The sequence below is a fragment of the Choloepus didactylus genome, chromosome X (genome assembly GCF_015220235.1).
Source record: "Choloepus didactylus isolate mChoDid1 chromosome X, mChoDid1.pri, whole genome shotgun sequence".
Taxonomy (NCBI): Eukaryota; Metazoa; Chordata; class Mammalia; order Pilosa; family Megalonychidae; genus Choloepus; species Choloepus didactylus.
The window spans coordinates 178,992,771-179,006,671 of NC_051334.1; the positions used below are offsets into that span (position 1 = coordinate 178,992,771).

At 43.1% G+C, this 13,901-nt stretch overlaps 1 protein-coding gene across 1 annotated transcript; it reads right to left on the reverse strand.

Annotated features, from left to right (window-relative positions):
* Positions 1 to 241: 241 nt before the first annotated feature.
* On the reverse strand, positions 242 to 4,976 carry LOC119522495 (melanoma-associated antigen 10-like). The gene is made up of 5 exons (XM_037820928.1): positions 4,866 to 4,976; positions 4,645 to 4,719; positions 3,842 to 3,922; positions 1,595 to 1,799; positions 242 to 1,308 (listed from the first exon to the last, which is right to left on the reverse strand). The coding sequence occupies exons 1-5, from the start codon at positions 4,974 to 4,976 to the stop codon at positions 242 to 244; spliced, it is 1,539 nt and encodes a 512-aa protein (XP_037676856.1).
* Positions 4,977 to 13,901: the final 8,925 nt, after the last annotated feature.

Here is a 13,901-nt window from a genome sequence, read left to right on the forward strand (position 1 = left end):
AGTGTCATTTATAAACAAAGATATTGAAGCTAATTAAGCCTGCTATTAAAAGGAACATTTGAAAAATACCAAAAAGAAAAAAAAAGAAGGTAAACCTCCAAGTAAGCAATATAGAAGAAGAACACAAAGATTTTACAAGCTCTGTTACCCCCAGCCTCACTCTGGCCCACCATGACTTAGAACGTTGACTACTTCAACCATAGAATGAAGAATGTGCCTCTGTCTTCACTTGGGACAGAAGCTACTGGGATGGGGGACTGGAACTTTCACTGGCAATATCATTTGAGGAGGCAATTCTGGCCTGGGTTCTCTCTTCCTCATCTCTCACAGCATCATCATACCAGGCTGGAAAGGCATTGGGAGCAGTATCAATGACCCTGGTAAAAAACTCCAGGACCTTCATCTTGCTGGTTTCCGCATGGGCCCTGGGACCCCACAGGAACTCGGAGTGTACAGGATCACTGCCGGGAATCTGTTGGTACTCCAAATACTTCTCCTGCACTAAATCTTTGGTGATGAGCTTCCTGGGCTCCCCATAGATGAGGTGCTCCCTATCAGCATACACCCCTGTAGCATTCAGCACACTCCAGATCTCCTCCTCAGAGGTGCAGTTGCCCTCCATGAAGATCAGGCTCAGCATAAGAATCAAGAGGCCGGCCTTGGGCATGCCCCTGTCATCACTGAGCATCTCATTGTAGGTGAGGTCTAACGTGTGGCTGAAGACATACACGTCGCCACTGGCATCTGCCTCCTTCACATCAAAACCAAAGACAAGCTCTATGCACTCACGGGTTCTCTTGAGGATAACAGGGAAGTAGCCCTCGTAGTTTCTGGTGATGGTCTTTAGGATGTCTTCCTTTGTGACAAGTTCCTTTTTTTGATACTTGAGGAGCAGGAACTGCACCAAATCAGCCACTTTCTTGTCTAGGGCTTCTCTCAGCAAGGATTCCTTATCTAGCAGGGTACTTGGACTTTCTTCTTCTTTGCTGCTGGAGCTCTCATCTGATATGCTCGATGAAGTGGAGGTGGAGGTGACTCTTTGAGGACTCTTGGGAGAATGTGGTGCCCCAGCAGCAAGCACCTCCTCAGGGGAGTCTGATACCAAAGGAGAGGGAGAGGCAGATGAGTCCCCTAACTCCATAGTCATAGAAATGGGCACATTCAGCAGGTGCTGTGTCTCAATTTCTTCCTGAAGATCTTGATCAGGCATGTAGCGTGAACACTTTGGAGAGAGAGACATGGTGACTCTGGTCTGTGGGAAGCACACAAGAGTGTGGGCAGGAGGGTGGGTGATGGAGACCCACAGCCCTAGGGGAGAGAGGGAGAGCGTGAGTGGCCTCAGCAGAGAAACTCAACCTTGTCAGCTCTGAGGAAGGCTGACTTACAAGTCTTCTCTTTAGGTGGTGCTTGAGGGCCTCACAGGTCTCCTGTGCTCCTGGCTGGCCTGCCCCTAAGAACCAGAAGGAGGAAATGAGAGGGCTCCTCAGGCTGCAGGGCTTCCAGGGCTGACAGTAGGGTGAGTGAGATCAGGTGCTGTGGGGTCCCCTCTGTTCTGGGGTGGGTGGTGGCTGTGGTAGACATTCAAGGGTCTTACCTTGAGTCCTGGCAGTGCCTGGGCCTCCTCCACTCTGCTGATCTGAAGACACTTGCCTCAGACCAGGGCTTTCAGCTCCCGATTCCTTGAATCCCTGGAAGAGGAACTGATGGGGGCTCTTGAGACTGTGGACTGCAAGCACAGTCCTGGGCCTTCCAATATAGACAGGAGGGGCAGGGCTGGACTCTGTGAGGTCCCCACTGTCCTGGAATGGATGGTACCCTTAGTGCTCATTCAGGGTCCTCACCTTTCCCCTGGCAGGACCTTGGCTCCATCTCTCTGGTGCCCTGAGGCAAAACTGTCAGAAAAGGAGCTGACCTTCCTGAGACCAAGGAGGAGGGAATGAGGAGAAATCAAATCAAACTACTCTGCCCTCTGTCCTCCCAGGGCTCACAGCAGGATTAGGATGGGGCTGGGGTCCCATCATTTACTGTGTGGGGAGTCCCCTCAGTTATCACACTGATATCTGGCAGGACCTGAGACTCCTCTCTCTATTGATCTGACTCCAGCTTCATCAGAGAAAGGGCCACACCTCCCTCAATCAAGACAGGAGTGGAGCCCACCACATCTGGCCATTGAGCCTCAGGCCCTTCCAGAGCTCTCATCAGGAGTAGTGCAGAGTTGAGGCCCCATCTGTCCTAGCATGGGACTCCTCTCTGTCCTCACTCAGCGTCCTTACCTTGAATTCTTGCAGACCCTGAGATGACTCCTTGTGATGACCTGATGTTGCTTCCTCTGGTAACTTGCTGTTCTCCCCTCAGACCAAGGTCCTTACCTTCCTGAGACTCTGAGACAAAAGTAAAGAGACACCACACCTGGCCAGCCCCACCCAAGATCTCCACAGCACTGAGAGCAAAGCCTGGGCCCTATACGTTCTGGGGTGGGTGGTACCCTTAGTCCTCCCTCTGGATATTCAGTTTTGCTCCTTTTAGGGCCTGAGCCACCCCCCTCTTTTGCTGGCCTGACATCACCCCCTCAGTCCAAGGCTTCTTCTCCCTGACACACCCCCAACTCCTTGGCAAAAGTGAGAGGTGCCACATCTGGCCACTCCTGTCCTGGCCCTCCCAGAGCTGAGAACAAGGGCAGTTGGATTCTTTGGGTACCCTTCTTTTCTGAGGTGGGAAGTACCTTGAGTGCTCTGTAAGGATCCTTACCTTGAACCCCAGCAGGGGAGGGCAGGTATACTCACCTCAGTTCTGGAGCCTAGAGCTCCCTTATTCCTCCCTTAAAGTCCTCTCCTTGACTCCTTGAGCCCACCTCTCTGCTGACCTGAGTCTGCCTATGCTCTAGACCAAGACCCTCAACTCATTATGACTCTTCCCCACACCGAGATAAAAGTGGCCTCCCCTACTTGGGGCTTCCTGGCGTTGGCAACAGAGGCAGGATGAGGTGAGAGTACACTCAGTCCTCCTCAAGGTACTTTTCTTTACTCCTTACAGGGCCTGTGTCCCCCTCATCTACTGATCTGAGGATGGGCCCTCAGTCCAAAGCCCCCATTCCATGATACCACAGATGAGAAAGTGAGGGTAGGGGGAGGGGACAACTGTGCCTGAAAGCCTGGCCTGGGGCCTCCCAGGGCCCAAGCAGGGGTGGGTTGCTGTGGGTTCCTTTCTTTGGCATGGGAAGTCCCCTATGTCCTCCCTCAGTCCTCACCTTAAAGCCTGGCAGGGCCTGGGAATCTTCCCTCTGCTGATGTGAGTCCTGCCACTTCAGAACAATGCCCTCACTTCCCTAAAACTCCCCACTCCACCAAGAAATATCACATCTGGTCACCCCTGCTTGGGTCCTCCCAAGGCTAATAGCAGGCACAGGGGTAGGGCTAGAATTCGTGGAGGCCATGTTTTCTGGGGTGGGAGGGAACCTCAGTTTCCAACGTATAGATATTTACTCTTGACAGGGCCTGGAGCCCCACCCTTCTGCTCATCTAAGGATGCATCACTCAGGCCAAGACCCCTGAAGAGGAAGTGAGGGGGGAAGGCACGTTTGACTGAACATCCTGCCCCTCTGTCCAGGTGTGAAGCTTCCTCAGTTCTCTCTGGGCCTTCAACTGGATGCCTGCCAGGGCCCAGGGGGCCTCCCTCTGCTGACCTGAGTCTGGCCCCCTCAGACCCCAAGGTGGAAGTCAGGAAAAACTACATTCAGGGACCTTGCCTGGGAACCTCCCAGAGCTGACTGGATGGGTGGGTTTCTGTGGGTCCCAATCTGTCTGGGTTGGGAATCTCCCTAGTTTTCTCTCAGGATCCACACCTTGATGCCTGTCAGGGCCTGGGACCCCTCCCTCTGCTGACTTGAGGCCGCCCCCTCAAATGCAGCCTCAACTCCCTCAGACTGAAAAGTGGAAGTCAGGAAAAACCACATCTGGGGACCCTGCCCCAGGACTAACCAGGGATGACTGGATGGGTGGGTTTCTGTGGGCCCCAATCTGTCTCAGGTAGGAACCTCCCTAGTTTTCGCTCAGGGTCCTCACTTCCATGCCCGGCAAGGCCTGAGACCCCTCCCTCTGCTGACCTGAGTCCGACCCCTCAGACCCCAAGGCGGGAGTCAGGAGCCGCCACATCTGACCACCCCTGCCAGGAACCTCCCACGGCTGAAAGCAAGGGCAGGTTTCTGTGGGTTCCTCTCTCTCTGGGGTGGGAAGCCCTCCTCTGCTGACTTGAGTCTGCCCCTTCGGACAATACCTCACCCCCTCAGATCCCAAGATGGAAGTCAGGAAATGCCACATCCAGGAACCTTCCTCTGAACCTCCCAGGACTTGATGGGACAGAAGAGTTTCTGCGGGTCCCAATCTGTCTGGGGTGGGAATATCCGTAGTTTTTTCTCGGGGTCTTCACCTTCACATCTGTCAGGGCCTGGGACTCCTCTCTCTGCTCACCTGAATCCGTCCCTTCAGACAAAGCCTCACCCCCCTCAAACCCCAAGATGGAACTCTGGAGAAACTACATCCGGGGCCTCACACTGGAACCTCCCAGGACTGAAGGGATGGGTGGGTTTCTGTGGGTTCCAATCTGTCTGGGGAGGGAATCTCCCCAGTTTTCTCTAAGGGTCCTCACCTTCATCCCTGTCAGGGCCTGGGATTCCTTCCTCTGCTGATCTGTGTCCACCACCTCAGACAAAGCCTCATCCCCCTAGACCTGAAATGAAAGGCAGGAGAAACCACATCCGCTCTCCCCTCCCCCCGGGAACCTCCCAGGGCTGATGGGATGGGTCAGTTTCTGTGGGTCCCAGTCTGTCTGGGGTGAGAATCTTCCTAGTTTTCTCTCAAGGTCCTCACCTCAAAGTCCAGCAGGGCTTGGGACCCCTCCCTCTGCTGACGTGAGTCTGCCTCCTCAGACGAAACCGCACTACCCCCGTACCCCAAGGCGGAAGTCAGGAAACACCACATCCGGGGACCATGCCCGGGGTCTCCCAGGGCTGACGGTAGGGGCAGGGGTGGAGCTGAGATCTGGGGGGAACCTGGTGTTTGGATTGGGGTGGGGGGACTCAGTCATCTTCAACACATTAATGTTTATTACTAATAGGTCGTGGAACCCTCCCTTCTGCTCACCTGAGGATGGTTTCCTCAGGCCAAGGCTTTCATCTCCCGGAGACCTCTGAAGACAGAGTGAGGGGAGAAGGCGCTTCTGAGTGACAGTCCTGCCTGGGACCTCTCAAAGATGCCAGCAGGGGTAGGTTTCAGTGGTAGCCCCTCTCTTTCTGGGTGGGAAGTTTCCTTAGTTCTCTCTCTTTTAACATACAAATATTCATAGTATTTTAATATAATTATTTTAATTTAATTTAGGTTGGCAATACGGTTTGCTCTTTCATTTTTTAATTTTAGCTAATTGAATCTTTGCACCCCTCTTAGTCTGGTTGGCTAAAGAATTCTCAGTTTCGTTGATCTTTTTCAAAGAACAAACCTTGGGTTTTGTTGATTTTCTCTATTGTTTTTATTATTTGCTATTTATTTTTTTTCCCATTTCATTTTTATTATTTCCTACCTTCCTCTTGCTTGGGGTTTAATTTGCTAATCTTTTTATGATCTTAAGGTAGGAGGCTAGCTTATTGATTTATGATTTTTCCTTTTGTATAATATGTATATTTACAGCTATAAAACTCTCTCACAAAACTGTCTTAGCTACATCCCATAAGTTTTTGTATGTTGTGTTTTTCTTTTTATTCATCTAAAAATAATTGAAATTCCGTTTGTGAATTCCTGTTTTCCACGTTGGCTATTGTATTAGTTTTCTAGGGCTGCAGTAACAAATTATTACAAAATGCGTGGCTTAAAACAATGCATATTTGTTCTCTCATATTTCCTGAGGCTTGAAGTCCAAAATCAAGGTGTCAGTAAGGCTATTCTCCCTCCTTTCTTGCCTCTTCTAGCTTTTGGTGGTTGCTGGTAATCTTTGGCATTCCTTGGCCTGTAGAGGCATCACTCCAATTTCTGCCTCTGCTCTTACATGGTGTGTTCTCTGTGGGTCTCTATGTCCAAATTTCCTGCTTTTCATAAGGACACCAGTCATTGGAATAGGGCTCCCCCTAATCCAGTATGATGTCATTCTAATTTAATTACATCTGCCAAGACCCTATTTCTGAATAAGGTCACATTCACTGGTATTTGGGGTGAAGATGTGAGCATACTATTTTGGAAAACACAGTTCAACTCACAACAGGCACTTAGGAGTATCTTGTTTAATTTCCAAATATTTGTGGATTTCCAAATTTTCCTTGTATTACAGGTTTCTAATTTCATTCCATTATGATTGGAGAACATGCATTGTATGATTTCAATACTTCTAAATATCTTGAGGCATTTTTGATGTCCTAGCATATCATCTATCCTGGTAATTTTCAATGTGTACTTGAGAAGAATATATATTCTGCCTTTGGTAGGTGAAGTGTGCTATAGATGTTTGCTATGCCGAATTGTTTCATTTTGTTGTTCCAGTCTTCTGTTTCGTTGTTGATCTTCTTTCTCGTTGTTCTATGCATACTGGAAATGGAGTATTGGGGTTTCCAAATAGTATGGGTTGAATTATCTATTTCTTCCTTCCATTCTGTCAATTTTTGCCTCATGTAATTTTGGGCTTTCTTGTTGCATACATCTGTGTTTACAATTGTTGTATCTTATTTGTGGATTTTCTTTTATATCATAATAATATGTCTTTCTTTGTGCCTAGTAACATTCTTTTTGTCTTGAAATCAATTGTTTCTCATATTAATATAGACACTCTAGCTCATTTTTTTACTGTTTACATGATGTATCTTTTTTGTTTATATACCTTAAACTCATGTCTGTCTTTTAATCCAAAGTGTGTTTCTGAAAGACAACATGTAGTTGGATCATGTTATTTTAACCATTTGTTAATCTGCCTTTCCATTGGAGTGTTAAATCCATTTGCATTTAATGTAATAACTAACAATTTAGGATTTATATCTGCCATTGTGTTATTTGTTTTCTGTAGGTCTTATGTTCTTCTTTTTGTTCCTCTATTTTCCAATTATTGCCTTATTTTGCATTAAATATGTTCTAGTGTGGCATTTTAATTCCCTTTTTACTTTTTCTAAATTTTTTTAGTTATTTGCTTAGTGGTTGCCTAGGGTATTACATATAAATCCAATTTTAAAACAATCTAGTTCAGATTAATACCAACTTAATTTCAATAGTGTACAAAAACTTATATAGCTTCATTCCCTTCCCCTTCTTTTGTAATGTTATTGTCATACAAATTATATCTTTATACATTGTGTACCATCAACACATATTTATGATTATTCCTTTATGTATTATCTTTTGAATCACATAGATAAAAAGAGTTATAAACAAAAACTACATTTATGCTATCTTTTCTATTTGCCTATGTAGTTACCTTAAGGTGTGCTTTTTTTCTTCGTGTGGATTTCCATTAAGATATAGTGTCCTTTCATTTTTTCCTGAAGGAATTCCTTTAATATTTATCATAGGACAGATCTGCAAGCAAAAAAAAAATTCTCTTAGTTTTTATTTTTCTGGGAAAATCTTAATTTCTACTTCATTTTTGAATGATAGTTATGTTGAATATAGAATTCTTCTTCTATCAGCCCTTTGCATATATCATCCCTATGCCCTTGGACATCCATGGTTTCCAAATGGATGTCAGCTGTTAATCTTATTAGGCTTTTTTTATGTGATGAGTTGCTTCTCTCTTTCTTCTTTCCAGATTCTCTATTTGTCTTTGATTTGACATTTTGTTTACAAAGTATTTAAATGTGGATCTTTTTGAGTTTATCTTACTTGTAGTTCACTGAGCTTCTTGGGTGTGTAGATTGATATTTTTCATCTAAATTTGGACATATTTTGCCATTATTTCTTCAAATATCCAATTTACCCCTTTCTCTCTTCTCTCTTTTTTGCATGTTGGTCCACTTGATTGTGTCTCACAGATCTCTATAGGTCTGTTCATTTTTCTTCACTCTTTTTTCTTTCTGCTCTTCAGACAGGATGACCATAATTGACCTATCTTCAAGTTCATTGATTCTTTTTTCTGCTTGGTCAAATCTAGTGAATTTTTCATTCTTTATTTGGTGAAACTTCTTTTTTATATTTTCTTTAGTTCTGTAGACACAGTTTCATTTAGTTCTTTGAACATATTTAAAATAGCTCATTTAAAGATATTGTCTAGGAAGTCCAACTTTTGGGTTTCCTCAGTGTTCTGGTTTGCTAAAGCTGCTGAAATGCAAAATAACAGAAACGGGTTGGCTTTTTACAATGGGGATTTATTAAGTTACCAGTTACAATTGTAAGTCTATGAAAATGTCCAAATTAAGGCATCAAAAAGAGGATACCTTCTCTGAGGAAAGGCTTCTGTCATCTGGGGTTCCTCTGTTGCATGGGTAAGCACCTGGTGAAATCTGCAGATCCTTCTCTCCTGGTTCTGGTTTCAATGGCTGTCCCCAAATGTCCCTGGGCATTTCTCTCTTAACTTCTCTGAGCTCTCTGAGTTTCATCTGTCTTTTATCCTCTCATAAAGGACTCCAGCAAGGGAATTAAGACTCACCATGAATGGGCTGGGGTCACATCTCCATGGAAACAACCTAATCAAAAGGTCCCACCCAACAATAGGTCTGCGTCCACAAGAATGGATTAAAAGAAGATAGTCTTTTCTGGGTACATAACAGCTTCAAGCCAGCCCACTCAGTAACTGTATTTATTGACTGCCTTTTTTTTTGGTATTGGCCATAGTTTCTCATTTGTGTGCATGTCTCAAAATTTTTTCTTGAAAGTTGGATATTTTAAATAATATAATGTGGCTGCTCAGGACATTAGATTCTCCCCCTCCCCATGGTTTGTTGCTGTTTGATTATTTAGTGGCATTTCTGAACTAATTCTGTAATGTCTGCATTTTTTTGTCCTATGTAGCTATTTAAGTCTCTGCTTGGTTGACTTAATGGTCAGCTAATAATTATATAGAGATTTCATTAAATGCCTGTAACCAACAAGTCCCTGAGTATTTGCCAAGTCCTCTGCATTCGTATTTGTCCATGACTTCAGCACTCAGCCAGGAAGTTTACAACTCTGCCTTAGCCTTCAATTCCTGTTAGCACAGAGACTGAAAGTCAGCCAGAGGTGAGAATTTTAGGGTATTCTAAAGTTTTCCTGATCATGTGTATACATACGCAGACATGAGCATGGCCCTATGCCTGTTTGTGGCTTTCCACAGTCCCAAAAATATGTCAGAGTTTATCAAACCTGTATTGACATCTCATTCCCCAGATTTTCCTTTTATGTTTTTGGTTAGCCTATTGTTTGCCCCAAGTGTTGTCCACCACCTCTAGCAGCTATGAAGTTAAACAATTTCCTTTAATGCTTTTCAACAAATGCCCATGGAGAAAAGACTATTCTCACTGGGTGAGCTCAAAGTCAGCTCAAATAAAGACAGCCTGAGGATAGTCTTCCAGGGAACCACCAGACAGTTAAAATAATGACAGTTCTCTGGGAATGGGGCTTTGGAAGGGCTCCATCCTGTTCTTATCCATCCTAGTGGCTTCCAAGCTGCTGGTTTTCATGGTGATTACAAGCTGTTGGTTTTCGTGGCTACTGTGGAGCTAGGGAATAAGAGAATGGGAAAAAGGCAAATTAGACTGCCACTAAACTCACTGTTCTTACCTAGACTGATCCGTTTTTCTTTAGTAAGCACTGCCTGGATTGCTGCAAGCATTTGTTTAGTTCCTAGACTCCTGAAAAAGTTGATTATGACCATTTTTGCCAGAGTTATTATCACCTTTATGGAAGAGAGGATTTTCAGAAGTCCTTAGTCTGCCATTTTCACTCATATTGCTCTCTATTTTAATTATCAAAAGAAGAACATTACTTGCTTTCTTTGGTCTCCTGCATTGATGTCATTTTATCTTAGAATAATGCACAGAGTTCCCATTTGGCCATGATTTTGATTTGTACTCTGTGAAATTGAAGCACCTCAGAACACAGCATCTCCCTGCAGGGTCACTGGAGCCATTCTCCTGTGAGGGTAGAGTAGAAAAATGGCCTAGTTGTTTCTTTTTGCTTCTTCTCCTTCTCCTTCTTTTTCTCTACTTTGTGTAAAAATATGTGACTATTGCAATCTAGTGATAAAATACCTATAAGAGTAACAAATAATACTAAAATCTCAATTCCATGATGCATCATTTACTTTATGTCCTTCCATTTTTCCCCACATATCACTAACCTCTAACCTACTTAAGTTTCAAAAAAAATCACCATCTTCTTATTTTTTAAATTAGAACTGGTTAACCTTTTAACTGCTGACACTTCAGTTATTCCCACTTAGTAACTGGTTCTGCACAGTGCAAGGAGTCTATGGACTCTTGCCATTGTTAGTTGAGAACATTGCAGAATCCCTCAGAAGTCTCCCAAGTAGTTACAGTTCTTGATTAACATCTACCATCTCAGCCACAGTCGTTGGATTTGGAACCAGAAGCAGCTAGGTTTCAACTATTCAAATTAGAAGCCCGGCATTGAGCCACAATCCCTACTTCAGAGTCTCTCTATTCTCATAGTGGGTTTCCTCTCATGTGAGTTTTTCATCATAATTTGGGTTTTGGAAAGATAAAATTTCAACTCAATTGATTTTTAGGCAACATGAGCAATTAAAGTCAGAAAATTCAACTAATATCCAAAAATATATGTAAATTATCTTTTAGGACTTGTATAAAAGAGAAAAACATCGAAGACAACAATTAAGACATGGATAGACAGGAAGTAAGTAGAGGAGGAAATAAGGAAGGAGAGGGAGTCAACAGGACTTTTGGTCCTCTGAGCAGCCATAAAGGGAACAGAGGAATACCTAGCTAAGCAGTATTTGAAGCCCTGACCGGCTTTGACAGAGGCTGCATGGGCTACAGCCTGTATCACTGTCCTCTGAAATGGTAATTAGAAGATTAACCACTTTTCACAGCTTCTTAACGACTTTATCTCCTTAATTTGAAGGCCCTTGTTCTGTGAGATCTGAGACTAAGCCTATGACAGACTCAAAATATTCCCACTTCCTTTTTTTGCTGCTTTTAGGTTGCTTCTGTTGATCTGAGGGTAAGAGGTAGAAGTGCTCTTAGAGTTTTAACTAGTTGATTATTATAATCACTTTCTCTGAGAGCTGTCTTAACTTCCCAAGACTTTTACTCACTTTCACATCCCCAACCCATACTTGCATCGCACCTGGTTTATACTCTGTAACTCTTGCTATCATTTAAAAATTACTGGTTACAATTACTAGACTGTAAAATTCTCCAGGGCTGTGGTTGCATTTGTTTTTATTTTCCTAGGGCAATGCCTGTCATATTGAATGAATTCAGTAAATAACTGTTGAATGACTCTGTCATTGACCAACTTAGGGAATGGAATTATGAAAGATATACCTGCAACTTTCACAAGCCATTGTTAAAATATGACTTTTCTGCTTCCTAGAAATGAAAGTCAATTAAAGTACATATCTGGTTGATTAACATTTGTTCCTTCTTGCTGTTATCAAAAAAAAAATTGCAAAACTGAAAGTCTTGGAACCTGGTTCAAAGTAGTGGAAAAATATAAAAGTCGTAGAAAGATCATAATTGGTAGTCTAGTTTGCAACAAAGATAAACAGGTTTTTATTTTGATGACAGAAAGAAAACAGATTCCAAATTTAGAAGGCAAAGCTACATGAAATGGAAGGCAAACCAAAGCTATACCTGCTTTACTATAATATTTAATAGCCATTGAATTATTCGTCATCATAAATTTGTTGATATCTTTCAGATATTCCTTTATTAACAGTTTAATCTTAAGTGTGTCAGAATTAGTTAAAACTTATATGATTTGCTTATTGACACAGCTGTCTAAAACATGAGTGAAAGATGATGCATAGGAGGTAATATTAAGGCATTTTAAGTACAGAAAATTTCTTCCTATCTCCCTTAGCTGTGTCATATTGAACAGTGTGCAGTTTTTAAACATCTCCTTATCCTTTACCCTTAGTTCATTCTGACACTTAAAATGGGGGGAATGCTGATTCTTAAATCATAAATGAAAAGCTACTCTGAATTTTTTTTCTTGAGGAAATTCTTACTTAATTCTAGTGTTATTGTGCTATGTGTGTGGGAACTCATAATACTGATAGCTCTGGAAGTTGAATGTATCTCTATTGGTGTTCTAATAAAAGCTTTTACATTTTAAGATATTGGTTGGAGAAGGTGGGGCAATGAATAAGCATGGACACTGACTGGCAGAATAAAACATGAAATGCATTTGCCAAACTGCAATGGCTTAACTTTAACAAAACTAATAATTACTACTGAAATCCAAGATATGTATTTGTGCCCATGTGTTCATTCGTGAGGGTGAATGGAGAGTGGAGCAGGAGCCTAAGCTAGGCACCAAAGGGGCAGAAACAAATATAACACAGTTAACGCACCTGCCTCCAAATGCCTTACCCTCCTGTGCAGGAGGGGAGACAAATATAGAAATGGCATTTCCAGCAGTAGCAGAATATGATGCATGTCAGGATAAAGGTGTAGAGCAGAAGGTGTAGTACAAAGAGACAAAGAATAAACTATCCCCATGGGAACAGAGGGAGACCTTCATGAAAAACAGTGTAGTGCACCTGGGGTTAAGCAGCATGGACTATACCCACCACAGCATTTTCTTTTTTACTTTGTCTAGCATGGTCCCTCAGCCCTGGGTACACCGCTACAGTAACAAGTTTATTGTCTTTGGAATCTTTTTTGTTTTAAACATGGTGACCTAGGAAATTTGCCTTTAACTCCCTTACAAGTTTCAGAAACAATGTTGGTGTAGACTTAGGTAGGGATAGCTTTGTAATTACCCATCACCATTTGCTATACATGGGTCTGAGCCCTCTTAAATATGAAACCCTCAAGTACACTGTATTTTTGTTGTTGTTGTAGCCTTTATAAATAAATGACAGGGATTTTCTCTGGTAATTCTGTTCCAGCAATATTGCTGAGTTGACATGACATTCTTTTCCCCTTCCTCTCAGAATTCCTGTGAATTTCTGATATAGAAGACAGATACTCTTTGCACAGTTAAAACATTTTAATTGTTAGACTCTCAGGAGGGCCAATGGAAGTACTTCTAGGGAGCTGATAATAGTCTATTTTCTGGTCTGTTTGTTGGTTACATGGGTGTTCTGGTTTGCTAAAACTGCCAAAATGCAATATATCAGAAATGGATTGGCTTTTATAAAGGGGTTTATTAGGTTACAAATTTACCATTCTAAGGCCATAAAAGTGTCCAAACTAAGGCATCAACAAGAGGATACCTTCACTGAAGAAAGGCTGATGGCACCCGGGGTTCCTCTTTCACATGGGAAGGCACGTGGCTGGAGTCTGCTGTGCCTCTCCTCAGGATGGCTTCTGGTTTCGTTGTCTTCTCCAAAATGTCTCTGGGCTTCTGTCTTAGCTTCTCTCTCCCAGCTCCTGTGCATCCTTGCTTGTTTCTCCCAGGGCGTTTCTCTCCAAGCATCTGAGGGTCTTCTCTTAGTTTCTCTAGGGCAAACTCTGGATTTCATCTCTTAGCTTCTCTCCTGGTTCTAGTTTCAATGGCTGTCTCCAAAATGTCTCTCTGTCTGCATTTCCAAGTGTCTGGGTCTGTGTCAGCTCTGAGCTCTCTCTCTTTCCCTGAGCTCTCTTAAGGTCTCTAGTAAACTAATTAAGACTCACATTGAATAGGCAGGGTCACATCTCCATGGAAATAGTGTAATCAAAAGGTTCCACCCAGAATGATAATCTAATATGTACAGAGAAGAAAATGAGGGTGAACTTAATGGTATGGGAATGGTCAGGTGTGACTATGGTTCGT

Coding starts and splice junctions, on each gene's coding strand:
- LOC119522495 (XM_037820928.1), bottom strand. CDS start 4,976: ATGTGGTGTTTCCTGACTTCCGCCTTGGGGTACGGGGGTAGTGCGGTT. Junction 4,720..4,865: donor AAGCCCTGCTGGACTTTGAG/GTGAGGACCTTG, acceptor TTTCAGGTCTAG/GGGGATGAGGCTTTGTCTGA. Junction 3,923..4,644: donor AGGCCCTGACAGGGATGAAG/GTGAGGACCCTT, acceptor TCCACTTTTCAG/TCTGAGGGAGTTGAGGCTGC.